The sequence below is a fragment of the Oncorhynchus tshawytscha genome, linkage group LG02 (genome assembly GCF_018296145.1).
Source record: "Oncorhynchus tshawytscha isolate Ot180627B linkage group LG02, Otsh_v2.0, whole genome shotgun sequence".
NCBI lineage: Eukaryota > Metazoa > Chordata > Actinopteri > Salmoniformes > Salmonidae > Oncorhynchus > Oncorhynchus tshawytscha.
In genome coordinates, this window is record NC_056430.1 from 23,479,443 (window position 1) to 23,497,573 (window position 18,131).

The 18,131-nt window shown below is 41.9% G+C and overlaps 1 protein-coding gene across 1 annotated transcript; it reads right to left on the reverse strand.

The window, feature by feature from the left end:
* Positions 1–8,984: 8,984 nt before the first annotated feature.
* Positions 8,985–18,078, reverse strand: LOC112262994 (monocarboxylate transporter 2-like). Its single transcript, XM_024438926.1, has 4 exons — positions 17,862–18,078; positions 15,331–15,474; positions 12,736–13,578; positions 8,985–9,253 (listed from the first exon to the last, which is right to left on the reverse strand). Exons 1-4 carry the CDS (start codon positions 18,076–18,078, stop codon positions 8,985–8,987), a joined length of 1,473 nt encoding a protein of 490 aa, XP_024294694.1.
* Positions 18,079–18,131: the final 53 nt, after the last annotated feature.

Below are 18,131 nucleotides of genomic sequence, written 5' to 3' on the forward strand. Positions count from 1 at the left end.
GGGAGGGGTTGGGTGGAGGAAGGCATCGGCACATCTGCAGAGGGGCTATAGGGGGCGGTACAGGAAATGTACAGAAGCAGCAAAAGTGTGTGCTCACATTGAGGGAGGAAGAGAGAGAAAGAAAGAGAGAGAGAAGAGAGAAAGGGAAAGAAATGGTGAGACACATAGTGGGACAATAGTGGGACACATAGTGGGACAATAGAGGGACAATAGTGGGACACATAATTTGACAATAGTGGGACACATAATGGGACAATAGTGGTACTGTCACGCCCTGACCGTAGATTGCTTTGTATTGCTTTGTATTATTTTGTTTGGTCAGGGTGTGATGTGGGTGGGTATTGTATGTTTTGTTCTATGTTTGTATTTCTATGTGTTTGACCTGGTATGGTTCCCAATCAGAGGCTGCTGTCAATCGTTGACTCTGATTGAGAACCATATTTAGGTAGCCTGTTCCCACCTGGTGTTTGTGGGTAGTTGTTTTCTGTTTTGTGTGTTTCACCTGACAGAACTGTTTCGTTTCTTTCATTCACTTTGGTATTTTGCTTTGTGTGTTCAGTCTAATAAATTAACATGGACACTTACCACGCTGCATATTGGTCCGATCCTTCCTACTCCTCCTCAGATGAAGAAGAGATTCGTTACAGGGACACATAATGGGACAATAGTGGGACACATAGTGGGACAATAGTGGGACACATAGTGGGACACAAAATGGGACAATAGTGGGACACATAGTGGTAGAACATTGGCCTCAGGCTGTGCTACGTGCTGTGACTCCCATCTCTGCCTTCAGGAAGCCTTGTGTGTGTGTATGTCTGTGCATGCATGCATGTGTGGGTGTTTGAGTTAGGGGCCAGCATTGGCCCACAGTCCCTGCTCAACCTGGTGCTGTAGTGATGGCTACAGCATTACAGTGTCAGTGGCCCTGTGCCCCGCCACGCCAGCTCCTTCACACACACGTAATAAACCCACTCCATCACCCGATCAAGCTCAGCCGCACAGACCAATCACATGCAACAGCCCAAAGAGAGCAAATTAATTATAGATGTACGTTAAATTACTTTCACTACCTCCCCTGGTCCGTGGATGGGACAGAGAGAGTGACTAATGAAATAGTGTTTCAATACCTCCTCTAGCCGTGAACTCTCCCCTGTCTCTCTTACTCTCTACTGCTCCCACTCTTTTTCCAACCCTCTACTTCTCCTTCGCTTTTCTACCCCACCTCTTCTCTGCTCTGTACCTCCCCTCCTTTACTGCCTCTCTCCTTCTCTCTCGCTGTCTCTCTCTCTCCTTCCCTCCCTCCGTCTATCTCAATGTGGCTGACTGCTGAACACTTTTTATCTTCTAAGGAGGGCTGTGCAGAAAAGGCCATGTCAAATGTTGGTGTGAATAGATAATGCATTAAGGAAGGTCTACTGGGGGGGATGAGAGGTGGAGAGAGAGGTGAATTGTGCAAAGAAGACCGAAACGACCCAGGATCCATCACTGCCGGATTCCTAACAGGGGAAAGTGTGAAATAGGTTCTGATCCATGTAGGTACTGGGAAGAGAGAGGAGAGAAGGGAGGGATAGATTATGGCCAGACTCCACAATAAGGGAAAAAGTCAACCCTCCTGTATATACCATCTCTCATATAAACAATATACAAAACTCACACATATAAAGATAGTGCAACAAACCCAACTGTTAAACAACTTCATTTTGGTCAGAATAAACCCCCTTGGGGTAATGTTTAAACTGGTCAATATTTATATTTTCTTCAATCATAGGAAATTCTTCTGTCCTACATTCAACTGAAAAAAGTGCCTCTCAAAAGGAATTTATTCTGAATATATTAGCTAGCTCTAGTGTAAAATGTCACAAAGACGGTTCTGCCCACCCTCCCACTCTGTACTGTAAAGCAATCTAATCTGGCATTTCTTGCATGATGTCAAACCGTACACATGGGGACACATTCTGACATTTAACAAAGCAGGTTGTCAAACCTAAGCCGCCTTTGATGAACCTCACTTTGATGAACCTCACATATGGTTAATAATACAAATACGCATAGAACACTCCAGTGGGAATCACACATTACCAAACATCCCATCTACAATACATAATGAATTCTCCCTGGGCTGCTTAGTGTGGAAATAGTACAGGCCTGACATTATACTCCAGGGTACAGGGATGTTCTCTCTAAACTAATAACTAGAACACGTCATCTCCAAAGACAGATAGACAGACAGACAGAAGGTTTCCCCAGAGTTGTGTCAGTGTGCTATGCTTGATCCTACAACAGTAGTAGAAGCAAGATAAGCATACTGGTAGCCTCTGTTCTGCTTGCACAACATCTATGCCTATCTAATCTGTGAAGCTCAGAGAAACACAACCCATTCAATTTCTACTGCTGATAGATGGTGGTGCTCTTTGAGCCCTGAGGGACTAAATCTCTCCATCTCACCACGGCCCTGACTGTGTTTCTTGTGCAAGCCAACTCTAAATTCATCAGATGGGCATTATCTTGTACACAGCATAGACCTGCATTACCAGGTGTCAAGGGTCAAGAAAAACATCCATTCAACTAACAGTATATCCATCTTATTTCATGTTAGGCTTTTCACCTGCTGTAGCAATTACACTTTCTTAATGAAGACTGTCTTTAATTTGACTATTGTATCTTAGTTCTTAACTATAATTGACATTCTACTGTGGTCTGCCATTCCGTGTCACATATTTTACACGCATGGATCACCATCTGAGGTCATTTTGATCCCAAGAAGAAACTATTGGAAAAAGCAAAACATCATTATGCATTTAAATAATGTTATATGAAATAGAAAATAACCAAAACAGACTATTCATTTAGCAAAATTACAGTTAAATACAAATGTTTCCTTAAAAGAATGTGTTTAATCCACAAGTACTAAAAAGCAGATTTACCATCATTTGATTGGAATATCATAAAACATTTTAATATACTTAATTTTATTGACAAAAAGTTATTTATCCATTGATCCTGAGAGACAATGACCACAACTATGGCTTAGTTTTATTTATTCACTTACCCTACAGCTAGCATCAGCATTACTGCTTGTGAAACAATGGGAGTGGTAGGACCTATTGCAGGAGGCTTTAAAAAGTTAGCCCAAATCCTCAAAGTCACTTGAAATCAAATGTTATAGCTACGCAAATACCATAACAAGTTGCACATGTAGAATATTGGAGGATTTGATAGGAATTCTGGTATTAATATACAATTTTCCGTAGAATGACCATTTTTTGGCAAAATACACACCAATACAGTCATACGTCATTATACCCAGTTATAACTACAGTATATGCGAGCCCATAAGGTGCTGATCTGTCTATCAGGCCATGATCACTCCAACAGGTCCTCCTCCACCTTCTGAGGATATGTTTAACTTAACAGTACATCTCCAGAGAATATCTGGATTCAAATAAAGACTTTTTTTAGATTTGCCCTAAAATAACTACTTTTTGGAGAAAACATACCCATACATCTCTCTGTGTACATTCAGAGTGTATCTAAGTTCTGTATTGCAGTTCTATCAAGTATTTAAACTATTGGCATATGTTGTATACCATTATCAGATTTATATATGCACAAAAATAAGGCCATTTTGGTTTTGAACACAGTCATTTGATACGTGGTACAGCTATATCTCTGCAGATTATCTGTCTATCTGGTCAAAATCTGTGACACAGGTCCCCCTCCACCCTCTGGTGGTATGGATAAATTGCTATTATGTCTCCAGAGAAACATATATGAAAAGAAAGTTTTGTTCTGTGTTTACATTTTTAGTTTAGAACATACATTTTTTTTCAAAGTCCATATTGATACAGAAACACTAAAAAATGGTTTAGAATTGTTAAGAACAAGTTTTTTGACAAGGTCATGAAAATTTGAAGCAGAAAAAAACACCTTTGGGCTATGATAGAAAATGTGTCTCTGGGGTTCAAATGACCCCAGTCTGTAGTATGAGGGTTAAAATGACCTCAGTTGGTAGTATGAGGGTTAAAATTACCTCAGTCGGTAGTATGAGGGTTAAAATGACCTCAGTCTGTAGTATGAGGGTTAAAATGACCCCTAGTTGGTAGTATGAGGGTTAAAATGACCTCAGTCGGTAGTATGAGGGTTAAAATGACCTCAGTCTGTAGTATGAGGGTTAAAATGACCTCAGTCTGTAGTATGAGGGTTAAAATGACCCCGGTCGGTAGTATGAGGGTTAAAATGACCTCAGTCTGTAGTATGAGGGTTAAAATGACCTCAGTCGGTAGTATGAGGGTTAAAATGACCTCAGTCGGTAGTATGAGGGTTAAAATGACCTCAGTCTGTAGTATGAGGGTTAAAATGACCTCAGTCTGTAGTATGAGGGTTAAAATGACCCCGGTCGGTAGTATGAGGGTTAAAATGACCCCAGTCGGTAGTATGAGGGTTAAAATGACCTCAGTCGGTAGTATGAGGGTTAAAATGACCCCAGTCGGTAGTATGAGGGTTAAAATGACCCCGGTCGGTAGTATGAGGGTTAAAATGACCCCAGTCGGTAGTATGAGGGTTAAAATGACCTCAGTCGGTAGTATGAGGGTTAAAATGACCTCAGTCGGTAGTATGAGGGTTAAAATGACCCCAGTCTGTAGTATGAGGGTTAAAATGACCTCAGTCTGTAGTATGAGGGTTAAAATGACCCCGGTCGGTAGTATGAGGGTTAAAATGACCCCAGTCGGTAGTATGAGGGTTAAAATGACCTCAGTCGGTAGTATGAGGGTTAAAATGACCTCAGTCGGTAGTATGAGGGTTAAAATGACCCCAGTCTGTAGTATGAGGGTTAAAATGACCCCAGTCGGTAGTATGAGGGTTAAAATGACCCCAGTCGGTAGTATGAGGGTTAAAATTACCTCAGTCGGTAGTATGAGGGTTAAAATGACCCCAGTCGGTAGTATGAGGGTTAAAATGACCCCAGTCGGTAGTATGAGGGTTAAAATGACCCCAGTCGGTAGTATGAGGGTTAAAATTACCCCCGTCGGTAGTATGAGGGTTAAAAAAAGTTTGTCAAACCTAAGCGGCCTTTGATGAACCTCACTTTGATGAACCTCACATATGGTTAATAATACAAATACGTAGAGGCACTCCAATGGGAATCACACATTACCAAACATCCCATCTACAATACATAATGAATTCTCCCTGGGCTGCTTAGTGTGGAAATAGTACAGGCCTGACATTATACTCCAGGGTACAGGGATGTTCTCTCTAAACTAATAACTAGAACACGTCATCTCCAAAGACAGATAGACAGACAGACAGAAGGTTTCCCCAGAGTTGTGTCAGTGTGCTATGCTTGATCCTACAACAGTAGTAGAAGCAAGATAAGCATACTGGTAGCCTCTGTTCTGCTTGCACAACATCTATGCCTATCTAATCTGTGAAGCTCAGAGAAACACAACCCATTCAATTTCTACTGCTGATAGATGGTGGTGCTCTTTGAGCCCTGAGGGACTAAATCTCTCCATCTCACCACGGCCCTGACTGTGTTTCTTGTGCAAGTCAACTCTAAATTCAAACACAGTATAGACCTGCATTAGCAAGGTCAAGAAAAACACCCATTCAACGAACAGTATATGTATCTTTCTAGCTTTTCATCTGAGGTAAAAATGACACTATCTTAACAAAGAGTGAGTCTTTAATTTCCATATTGTATCTTAGTTCTTAACTAGAACTGACATGTTCATGTGGTCTGCCAATCAGTGTCTTATATCCTAATTTCAGAAGAGAAGCATGTACAGTACCAGTCAAAAGTTTGGACACACCTACTCACTCAAGGATTTTTCTTTATTTGTACTATTTTCTACATTGTAGAATAATAATGAAGTCATCAAAACTATGAAATAACACATATGGAATCAAGTACTAACCAAACAAGTGTTAAACAAATAAAAACACATTTGAGTTTCTTCAAAGTAGCCACCCTTTGCCTTGATGAGTTTTGACTTCTTTCATAGTTTTGACTTCTGCACTATTATTCCACAATGTAGAATCTGGATCTGAACCAGGGTGTGACGCCTCTAGCACTGAGATGCAGTGCCTTAGACTGCTGCGCCACTTGGGAGCCCCCCAAATACAGGTGTGTCAAGCTTGTAGCTTCATACCTGTCACGTTCTGCCCATCGTTCGTATGTGTTTTCCTTGTTTTAGTGTTGGTCAGGACGTGAGCTGGGTGGGCATTCTATGTTGTGTGTCTGGTTTGTCTATTTCTATGTTTGGCCTGATATGGTTCTCAATCAGAGGCAGGTGTTAGTCATTGTCTCTGATTGGGAACCATATTTAGGTAGCCTGTTTTGTGGGTGATTGTTCCTGTCTCTGTGTTTGCACCAGATAGGACTGTTTAGGTTTTCACTTTTCTTGTTTTGTATAGTCTGTTCATGTATAGTCGTCTTTATTAAAAACATGAATAACCACCACGCTGCATTTTGGTCCGCCTCTCTTTCACCAGAAGAAAACCCTTACAATACCCAAGAAGACTTGAAGCTGTAAACGCTGCCAAAGGTGTTTCAATGAAGTACTGAGTAAAGGGTCTGAATACTTATGTAAATGCGATATTTCAGTTTTAGATTTTTAATACATTTGCAAAAATGTAAAAAGAGAACTGTTTTTGCTTTGTCATGGGGTAAAACAATGTAATCCATTTTAGAATAAGGCTGTGAAAAAGTCTTGGGGTTTTCCGAATGCACTGTATGTTACATTTGGTACGATTACATAAGAGAGATGGTTACTTAATGAATAAACACATGTAGGGTGGTTGATCAGGGTGGATGGGAGTTTTTAGCTACTCAAACGTTGCGAGTATGAATCTTATCATGGACAACTTTAGAATTTTAGCTAATTAGCAACATTTCAACTACTTACTACTTTTTAGCTACTTTGCATGTTAAATAACCCTTCCCTTAACCTTAACCCATTATTAACCTAACACCTAAACTTAACTTTAACTCCTAGCCTAACCAACGTTAGCCAGCTATCTAGTGTTAGCCACCTAGCCAGAATTCATAACATATCATACGTTTTGCAAATGGTAATTCATAACATATCATATGAAATGGGTGATGGACATCCACAAATTTATACAGTACATAACATATGAAACGTAACAAATCATACTAAATGGAGTGTCTCGGATTTATGTACAACATAATACAAAATGCTCTGAGACCAGGTTGTGTCAACATGACCTCAAAGTTCTGTGGAGAGGTTGGTAACTCAACCACCCCTGTGGACACACCAGAGACCAGGAAGTTTTGAGGAAAAGCATAAAGGGGAATTATGGCAACACACAGGGTGTAGATGGGAGTTGGGTAGGGGGTCAACAGGGTGGAGGGAACGGGGTGAAATAAAATATAATAATAATAAGATCCTCAGCCTCAGCGACCATCCCCCGGTCTCTGGGGAATCCACCACCTTGTCATGTCCCAGGACCTTGGGCTGGGTTCAGTGGGCTGGTGTGTGTTCTAACTTATTGGCATAGTGATTTGTTGAGTGTTTCAGACTGCATGCGGCTCAGAGCGCTAGCCTGGAACATCGGGGCCTTCATTCATTAGCTAGCCACACCCTTAGCGCTGACATTTTCAAACTTGTTACACAGCGTTCCAATTGGCGTGAAAAATTGGACACAGCTACAAACAAACAGTCATGGCTGCTTTGTAAATCTGGCTTTGACACCATGTTGTGTGCCATGTTGACTGTCATTTTCCTCTCCCAATGTTAACATGCTGATGAGAAATAGAACACACAGACATGGTTTTGTCTTAGCTGAATTGTAATGGTAAAATTACAAGAAACAATAATCTTACCCATTTTAATAGCTACATGAGTAGACACAGGTGAATGACAGGGTATTCACATCTGGTGAATTGTAATTGATATCATTTCTTTATGAAATAATTATGTGCAAATACTGAATGATAATGATGTAATTTATTGCTGAGCACTCTACTCAACAATCATATTTACTTCAAAAAGAGTTCTTCTACAGCATTTAAAAAAGTGAGTCCCCATCAGTATCTTATAACAATACATGCATCTTTGAAAAGACACTAATGCAAAGCTACAACCTATCTAGACATGAATTACATGGTTGTCATCATAGACTTCATAACAGCTGAAACTGTGCATTCATTCTATGATATATATGTGAAAATGTAAAAGCAGACATTTATTTAGGTCCTATTCAAATATAAATGGATCCTGAGCAAGAATATAAAATGACATCATTATGTCTGTAACAGTGCATGTAGAAACATGTGGCATTCTTCATTCACTCATTGGAACATCAATACAGGTGGAAGAGTAAAATGTTCATGACTACCTCAAGGGTGAAATATTACATCGTCAGCAGCATGTACGTGACACACATCTCAACTGCTAACATGTGTTCAGTTTCATGATTGATATAACATATGAATTTAACTGTCAAAATTCACAGAATAACACTCAATATAAATGTAAATATAATTTTTAGGTGGTTTTAACTTATACGGTATACCTAGGGCCAGGATAATTTACTGAGCACAAAAGAAAAAATGGATACTAGCTGGAACTGCGATACTAGTGGGGAGTGGCACACCTGCAGCTCAAATAAATAAATAAAGGCCCAGAAAGGATTACACTGCTATTTGATCTCATACAGTCAGAAGTACTTCTTTCCAAACAGCCTTTGTCAGCATGGGGGGAAAAACTGCTACATGGAGAAAAACAGCATAAGAGTAAAAACTTCAGGAGTGTCCCCTCCAAGGTTAGTAGAAGTAGTAGTAGTAGTAGTGTGTGTGTGTGTGTGTGTGTGTAGGGGGGGGTGGACTATATACAGTATTGGGTAGGCCTATATACTGATATACTGTATACTGGCATCAATATATGAGAGTGTACTTGTAAACAGTGGTATCATGCATGGCTTAATTTAGTCTCTTCCGCTTCTGATTCGTCTCCCTAGGGGATTTGTTGCTTCTTAGCCTCCTTCCCTGCCTCTCCTTGCTCCTCTGAGGAGGGCTCTTCCCTCTCCCTCAGCCCCAGCCCCAGGCCCTGCTCCTGGTCCTCACAGCCCTCCTCTACCTGTCCTTCCTCCTGCCTCCTCTCCCGCTCCAGCATCCTGTAGTTGTAGATGTTCATAACAAAGAGGAAGAGTCCTGCGAACACCATCACCGCTCCACACATGAGGTACAGGTACTTGTAGTCACCAAAGGTGTCCACCAAGGCTCCTGCAGGGGAGGAGAGGGGAGATGTTACTGAAGGTTACATAAAGTAGCTAAGTTTCCCCCCCTATCAGATAAAAAGTTCAGTTATAGGAAGGATAGTTAGACAAGATGCCCACAAAATCCCCCCTGCTTATAGTATATTCCTATCAACAGTTTGTTATGGGTTAAGGTAAGCCTTTCCCCATCTCTCTCCACGAGGTGAATCAGGAGGTGTAACATGGGTATGGTTTAGATGTGCTTTTCAAACTCTGTTCTGTAGAGAAGAAGATCCTACTGGAGACATGACATGGAGCCATTACACCTGACCTTGCTTGCCACGGCTCTCTGGGAAGGCAATTTTGGCTGCTGCACCAGAACAAATCAGGAGTGTGGCCATGTCGATTCTGAAAACGATCAAAATCTAGCCCGCTTCAGAGGAAAAGTGACAAATGGAGTTTATATCAGATTGGAGCCATAAGCTTCTTGAACCTCCCCCGGGATCGATCTGCAGTCCTCCCCAACTCACTCAGCCTCCACAGTCAACATCTAATCAACTGTCTGTCCATCCGTCTGTGCATACTGTATATCAATTTGCAGGATCATGCAAGTCAGATGTTTGTAGGAACCACTAAATTGATTAATGAAGGGAAGTTCAACTGTGACAACAGTAAACTTTCCCAAGCTATTGTGTGTTCAGTTGAAGGTCATTGACTAATTCATTCACAATGAATAACTTTAGAAAGTATAAGACAAGAGCTTGGAACTAGAAGGTTCTATCTGTAAAAAGAGGACTCTGAGATAATTGGCTTTAAAGTTCCGAACCCTCATTGGTTTGAATGGTTTCAGCTATTTTATCTTGTATTCTTTCAAACTTAACAACATTAATTATATAGGTAGAGAATATAAAACAGAACAAGGCTATGTCAATAACACAGTTTTTATAAAAATGCAGAAAGAAACTTATAGTTCCAAGCACTCGAACACCCACAGCGACACTACATGATTTAACCACACCCCTTTTATGTATCTTATCAGATTGATAAGACTGCAGATTGCCTTGTTTATGCAATGAGACAGGGCCTTTGATTGCTCTCTATATTTCAAACTTATATTGAGGTGTTTATCTGTAATGGACTCATTTCCCGCAAACATCAGTAACTAATGGTCAATTACCGAGTCTGGCATTATTGAATCATCTGGGAGACACAATCAACACAACACCCCACTATACATAAACACAGAGTTAGGTTGTTAAATAGAAGGGCAGTTTTCAGGTTAGGTAAACCAATTAAAAGACAGGTCTTAATGAGTCAATTTTCAATTAAGTTGATGATGGGGGCATGAGTTTGTCTCTCTCACTCTGTGTGTGTGTGTGTGTGTGTGTGTGTGTGTGTGTGTGTGTGTGTGTGTGTGTGTGTGTGTGTGTGTGTGTGTGTGTGTGTGTGTGTGTGTGTGTGTGGAGGTCACTTTGCCCGTGGTCCAGTACAAAGCAGCAACAGGGACATGGTCTGATTAATGGCGTTCTATCCTGTGGGTGTGTGCAGATGACCATCACCCTCATTAAGGCAACCCTTGATTGGCTGAATGGTAATTAAGTCCATCTGGCAGAGTCACCTCTTTTTTAAATGTATTCATAGCTTCATTATGGTCCAGGTACGGGCCTCTAATGAGTGAAGTCTGAACTGAGATTCATTAAACACCGAAAGCAAAAGGCTAATTACACCAATTACCTCACTTTCTCCTAATTAGGCTGACCCCCAGGTTTGGGAGGAGGCATGGGGCCCGCAAAGCCCGCATGACGAGGCTGGCTGTAATGAGGAGACTTGTAAAGGGAAATGTAGAGACTGTGCCCTCTGGAGAATAACGCTCAACGTGCAGGGAGGCGCTTATTTACCCACATTAAATGAGCACCTCAGAACAGGGTCGCACAAAACAACCAGGAGGACTATACATTTACACATCATTAAAACTCTGCAGAGGAGAGAGAAGCATAGGAATGCCAACAAACGTGATCCTACTTCTACCAGACAGACTAGACAGACAACCAGTTTGTATGGAGAAGAGAAGTGTGTTCTGACAGAGCCCGTTCTCCCTCCTTTTTCACTCCACCGTTTGTGTCTGTCTGCCATTTCAGAGACTGTGAAATGAGATGGGCTCTAGCAGCACTCTGAGGAGAACATTTGTATTCTGTCAGAGAAAGCCCACAGGTGGTTCAAAGACTAAGCAAGTTCACTTCCATGGAAATGTGTTATTTAACAGCTTGGGCTGAGCAGAGAATGTTAGCATTGTTAGTTCTCCTCTGTGCCAAATAAGACCAAAATGAAAGTGGGCTGTAGGAGACAGAGTTTTCAAAATGTGTGCTATCCCTAGTAATCTCAGGGAAATATGGGCGGGAAACATAACCTTTTTGATTACACACTCTAAAAAGCATGAAAGGAAAAAGGTCCTCTAAAACTCACTGCTTGTGGTTTACAAAGAGAAGACCCGTCTTGGAATAACCTTGCACAATGACTCCTGATGTTCATTTCATCAGTAGTAAGCTATTATTGGGAAATGTCTTTCTCATCTTAAACCTTAGATTTTGAGAGAGATTTATGCCATAGTAAAGTGTACCAGAGTGGGCACGCTAATTAGGATTTGGGGTTAGGGTCAATGATTTGACTAGTATTATCAGCTAATCAAATGAAGTTGGTAACATCGCAATGGTCAAAGTTTTCCGTAACTCCAATAACTGAAACTCTCTAAGCTTGTGTTTGCAGCCAGTGGCAGTAGGTCTATTCTAGACCGAGGGGACCCGGTAAAGAGAGAAGGGGAAAATAGACTGAGAGAAAGAGTCGCAGAGAGACCTTCATTACCCTTACTTACGGCTTCTTAGCTCCGAAAAATGTTCCATCATTTGTGTGGAGGACGAATCCTCTAGCGGGCGTGCCCTGAAAGCCAGAGCGGCCCGGCTTATTTACAACAGTAAAAAACCGTGACCAATTACTGCTTTTCTCTGGGCAGGCCGTGCGCTCCAGGCCGCCCTGCTCACCGATGATAATCCAATTCTACTGGAATGTCTTACAATAATGACACCCTGGAAAGTAGTTGGGCTCCACTCCGGCACCATGCAGCATGCAGCACACGGCTGTGACCGAGGAGCAGAGTGAGAGAGAGGGGAACAACTGACTGGTGGGTTTTCTCTGCTCCAAATCCATTTTCTGCTTTATTTACCGAAGTTATTCTAAAGAAGGACTTTTCCTATACTCTGACAATAAAGGTTCTCTCAAGTGCATGCGTAACACTGGGATACTGTCAGCCATGTATTAAATGACCATGGAGAGGTGGTCTTGGGGGAAATGGAGGGAGAGTGTTTGTTGACTAAAGGGAAAATAGTGCTTGTCCTTTGTCAATGGGGAGTACGTTTGTCTAAAGGTGTCATAGCATTAGTTGTCTAAGAGCTGTATGGTTGTGTATTAACTTTAGAGAGAGTGGGAATGTGGGCTGTGTGCAGCGTGAAGGCTTACCTCCAATAGGTGGTCCCAGGAGTACGGGGCAGCACTCTATGATGGTGGCCAGTCCCACTGCACTGGAGAACCGCTGAGGCCCCACCAGGTCCATGAGCGTCTCAAACAGCAGGGCACACACCATTCCAAATGCTATGCCAAAGAACACTGAGTAGGCCGCCAGCCCCCCATACCCACTGGCCAAGGGACACAGCAGGTGGCATAAACCATTATAGATGATGGCAAAGCTGAAGAAGTACTGTATCCTGGGCCTGATCCACTTAGTGTTAGCCATCAGCCCTGTCAACGGCCTGGCAAACATGTCTACGAAGCCCATGATGGACAAGAGGAAGGCGGAGGAATACTCGTCGAAGCCATGGCTCAGGGCATAAGGGGCCAGGAACACTACAGGGGCGAAGAAACCAAAGAACATCACCGCGTTCCCTACGATGTAGATCAGAAAGCCCCTGTGTTTGAAGAGCGAGAGGTCCAGAAACTTGTTGAAGTTTTCCAAACAGCCTTTCTCAAGCTGTGTGTTGTGTCCATTCACCTGGGCCTCAGACCGGTCAGTGGTAGGTCTCTTTGGGGTTCCGTTTGTCTGCGTGAGTTGGCCTCCAGTTGGCTTTGGACAAATGGGCCTCATGAGAGAGCCGGCAACACAGCAGTTGAGCAGCAGAGCTCCCAGGATGAAGAAACTGCCCCTCCAGCCAAATTGGTTAAACAGGAACTGGTTGATAGGTGCTAAGGTACAGAGGAAGACTGGACTTCCTGCCATGGCCAGCCCATTAGCTAACGGCCTCTTGACCTGGAAGTACTTCCCAATGATGGTGACGGATGGCTGGAGGTTAAAAGAAAGACCAAATCCTGCGGGAATACAAGAGAGGAGAGCAGTCACGTTCACAAGTTCCATTTTCAGAGGCTAAAACCTTGACATAAACGCCTGGTACTGCAGGATTAAATTAAGACCAATTCTACTTTGTGCACATTAAGGTTCCAACTCATTGAACATTGCCTACTAAAATCTCATTAAGGAAAGCAGGAATAATTTCAGAAATGATTTCTCCATTTAAATGGCAATAAATTACAGGCTCCGGGTAGTCCATTCACTACCACCTCCTTTCCCAAAAATCCAATTTAGTAGCATTTCAGCCTGTAAATGAGCATCTTATTCTCTAAATGAGTCTTCACTTTAAGATGTAGAGCTCCAGGTAGTGACCTCGACTGACCCATTCCATCATTCTAACATTTGCTAAATGTCTTCTGCTCACAATTCCACACTAATGCCCACTGAGCTACACAATTTCCAAAGCCTTATTTTACGAAATGTACAGATAAAAAAAATAGTTCTTAGTATGCATTCTTCCTGGATTAAAATGGCATAATGCCAACACAGATTTTGATTAGTTTTCACCTCCAATTATGGCTGTCTCAACTTGATTGAATTAAAGTACACTGATTAGAAATTAATACTCATTTTATTTATATCTTTTAGAGGGTACAAACTCAGAAAATCACTTCCATTTAAATGGTAGCTGCATTTACAAGGAGTTCTGTATCTCAACTACCATCTAAACTCACAGGGTGTTTGTGGCAGCTTTCAACAGACTGGTAAGATGTATGTGAGAAAGGGATGTGTGTGTTAGCCTAGCTAGCTCATCTCACCGGGCCAGGGCAGAGGGGATGCAGAGAGATTAGAACACAACACAAGGCCCTATAGCTATAGCCACCTCCTCCCTCTATTAATCTTCCAGGCCTGCGGGCCTGGCGCTGGCTAATGAGTCTCGCTGGGTGGAGGATGGCGGTGACTCCCGTGAGAGGACCAGGACTGAAGCCTACGGGAAAGAACAGGGGTCCTGGTAGACCATACTCTCTGGAAACCGGAATGACACCTTAACACCTTAATGACGTCTTAATTACACCTGCGCTGTCCTCACAGTGCTCCGGCCCAAGCCCAGGGGCTGAGAGACTCCCTGGGCCCAGGCGGCAGGGTAGCCTAGTGATTAGAGCGTTGGACTAGTAACCGAAAGGTTGCAAGTTCAAATCCCCAAGCTGACAAGGTACAAATCTGTCGTTCTGCCCCTGAACAAGCAGTTAACTCACTGTTCCTAGAACGTCATTGACGGCCTAGTTAAATAAAGGTTAAAAAAATAAAAGACAGACTGTATGCCAGGGAGACCTGGCCACCCAGGGAGGATACATACTCCTAAAGGAGCACCACCAGGGCTGGTTGAGAGATGGGAGAGGGTTGGTCTAGCGGTGGGATAAACAAGTCTCCCTGTCAGGAGACTACTTCACATACACAACATCCAGCCATTGTGCCAGATGTCTTTCCTGAAGAAAACTATGAGGCCTATATCTAAAGTTGTGTTTTATGTATAATGAATCCACTACAGTATCTTCAATAGAACCAATAATTAAATTGCTTAGGTTTTCACATTTAGAGCATATAGTAAGCTTATGGATTAGGCCTACAGAAACTATTAGTATCTCTCATTAGTCAACTTTAATGGCATTAAAAACAAGTGATTTCTGTTTCTGTTGGCCCACACATAATATACACATCAATCGCAAAACAAGCCATGTCAATCAAATGTATGGTATGAGTGGGTACCATACCTCCAACGACTCCTACGCATATGTACAAATGCGTAATGGTATTGCCAAAAGAAGCAGTTACCATACCAATGCCACACATCACTCCACCAGCTATGACCACAGGCCGGCTTCCATAGCGATTGACCAGAATACTGCTGATAGGTCCTGCAAAGAAAAAAGTGAAAGAGGAGAGATGAAAAGGCGAGAGAAAGTGTTCGTCTTAGGTTCATGCAGCATTGAGATAATAGATAGGCAGTTGACATCGGACCGATAGATCCCTCCCGAAACCTAACCCTTGATCTTACGTTACCCCTAATGCACTGCTGTTCAAATATCCACACAAAGTAACTTATGTCGGGCGTGAATAGATGGCTGATGTTCTAAATAGTTATCTTACCTACATAAGCAAAGCAGACCAGTGCCTAATTTGCATGTCTCCTGATAATGTTCCCACAAAAAAGTATGATCAATCATTAAATAGCCGTCTATATTCTGTCTCTCTTTATCCTTCATTCATAACCCTGCTACAGAGAATACGTACAACAGTCCTTTAGTATCACACAACCTAACACCCACTTCTGTTCCCTGCTAAAACCAGAGGATTTAAATAGTCACTAAATCATTCCCTTCAGCATCAATCAAAAAAATATGTAGGCTGACACGAATATTGAAATCTCAACATGCTGACTTTCTAGTCAGTGCTGGAATGATACTGCAAGGTGGGTGATAATTGAAAATTCCTAGTAAACAATAAGAAGATTACAGTTTTGGCATACAGCTGAATCCATTGTCCAAAATTGATTTCATACATTAAAAAACACATCTTAAATCGTTCTACATTGATCAGGACTTATGCACATCAAAAGGACGTTGAAATGTGAAAAAACAAATAATTTCCCTCGTCAGTTAGACATTCTGACAATGACCTTGGTGTTATACTTAATATAAAAGCAGCTGTACACTGCACATGTTCAAATAATAACTAGCATCCTCATTTTATTTCTGTTTTGTTTTTAATCAAATCTGCTTATGATCACCTACAGAGTTACTCTTTCTCCATATCTAGTATTTTATCATTTTTATCAATGTAAAATGCTATGTTTAGTCATTACAGTGCAAACATATTTTTTTTTTTACTACAGCTGAATCGAAAGATAAAAAGATGCACTTTCATATTTACAAGATACAGAAGAAATCTCTGGATTAGCTATTACATAAAATAAATTCATCCTAGCAGTGACCTTAGCTATTGCTTGATCAGATTCATTCAGCCTAGCAAACCCTGTGTGGATATAGAGACTAGGTGTACATACAGACCGTGTCCTCCTAGTGACTGTGTCACTTTGGGGTGGCATCCCAGACATCATCACAATTTCCTCACCCATTAGAACCTTATCACTCTGGCTCCCTAAGTCATAGGTCCCCTGAAATGCTGTCACGTTCGTCCCATAGGGACTTGTTGTGAGGCCCAAATGTACTGAACCCATGTCTGATATATTCCCCCTGTCTTTTTCCACTGTGTGACATTGCAAAAGCAGAGTCAAGGACAATATGATAAAGCCATGTGCCTCTGCCACTTTGCGTGGGAATATTTCACAGAATTCTCTATGCTGGTGAATGCAGGTGAGTCAGGCACCCTGTCGTCTTTTAACCTTGCAGCCACTGATGGATTTACCTCCAACTTCAATTGGATCATTATATTATAATATCTCAGTGTCATCTCATGAGTCATTGAAGGTGCATTATAAAACATGCTTACACTTGAGCCAGACTGACAATTATGAATATACAAATGTTCATGCAAACAGAGCAAGGATAGACAAAATAAATAACATTTGCAGACATTTGTGACCTGGATCACTCCATGATGGCCTACTGAACGTGCCCCAGGGTGAATCACCTGCCGCTGCACGTCCCCAATGATAAGTGAAAGAGTGGGTTTGTTTAAACATCCAAATTCGTGTCAGATGCAAAAGCACATGAACAACCCATTTCTAACCCTTCCATATGAAGCCTAACAATAGGCAGCAAGACACAGCCACTGGTTTAGCAGTTTGTTTTACTCAATACATTTTATTTACAGGTTTCCAAGAAAGAGGTTGCTGTCAAAGATCATTATACTAAAGTAAGAGGTAACAAGGTGTTTATTCTATCAACATGATTAAGTAGTTTAGGTTACTTACAATTGCTTGTCTTTCATCTTAAATAGCCTACTACAGTATTTTCTTCAACTAGTAAACTTACTAAATAAACTACAAACAGATGTTATTATCCCTGAATAATATATATGATTTTAGAGGAGACAACTGCACACAGACTTTACTTTTTAGGCATTCATAATAATTTGAACATAGCAATACTCATTACTCTTGATCAGTTACAGCTATTACAACGAGTCCTCACATGGAAGGCCTACATTTTAGGGATGAAAAAACAAGCAACTGCAACGCTCCATAGAAGCCATGCATCCCTTAATACATAATCTGTGCATTGTGGTCATAATTGACTCAATGCTGACTGAGAGCTGCTTGGCAACATGCATGTCTACTCACCACCGGCATACATTGCTGCCAGCATGATGGAAGAAATCCATGCAATCTGGCTGTAGGAGGCACCGAAGATCAGCTGGATGTCTTTGAAGAAGACAGTGAGGGCTTTGGGGAAGGCATACGAGAAGCCGATAGAGATGAAGGCCCCAAACACCACGGCCCAGCCCCAGCCCCCGTCCGGAGGGGTGTCCCGCAGAATAGATGCTGGTGCAGGGGACATGTTTCTGTTGATAGAGGAGAGGAGGATGATGGTCTAAGTGTTTCATGAAAGCA

Coding starts and splice junctions, on each gene's coding strand:
- LOC112262994 (XM_024438926.1), bottom strand. CDS start 18,078: ATGTCCCCTGCACCAGCATCTATTCTGCGGGACACCCCTCCGGACGGG. Junction 15,475..17,861: donor GGCAGCAATGTATGCCGGTG/GTGAGTAGACAT, acceptor TTTTCTTTGCAG/GACCTATCAGCAGTATTCTG. Junction 13,579..15,330: donor ATGCGTAGGAGTCGTTGGAG/GTATGGTACCCA, acceptor GTATTCCCGCAG/GATTTGGTCTTTCTTTTAAC.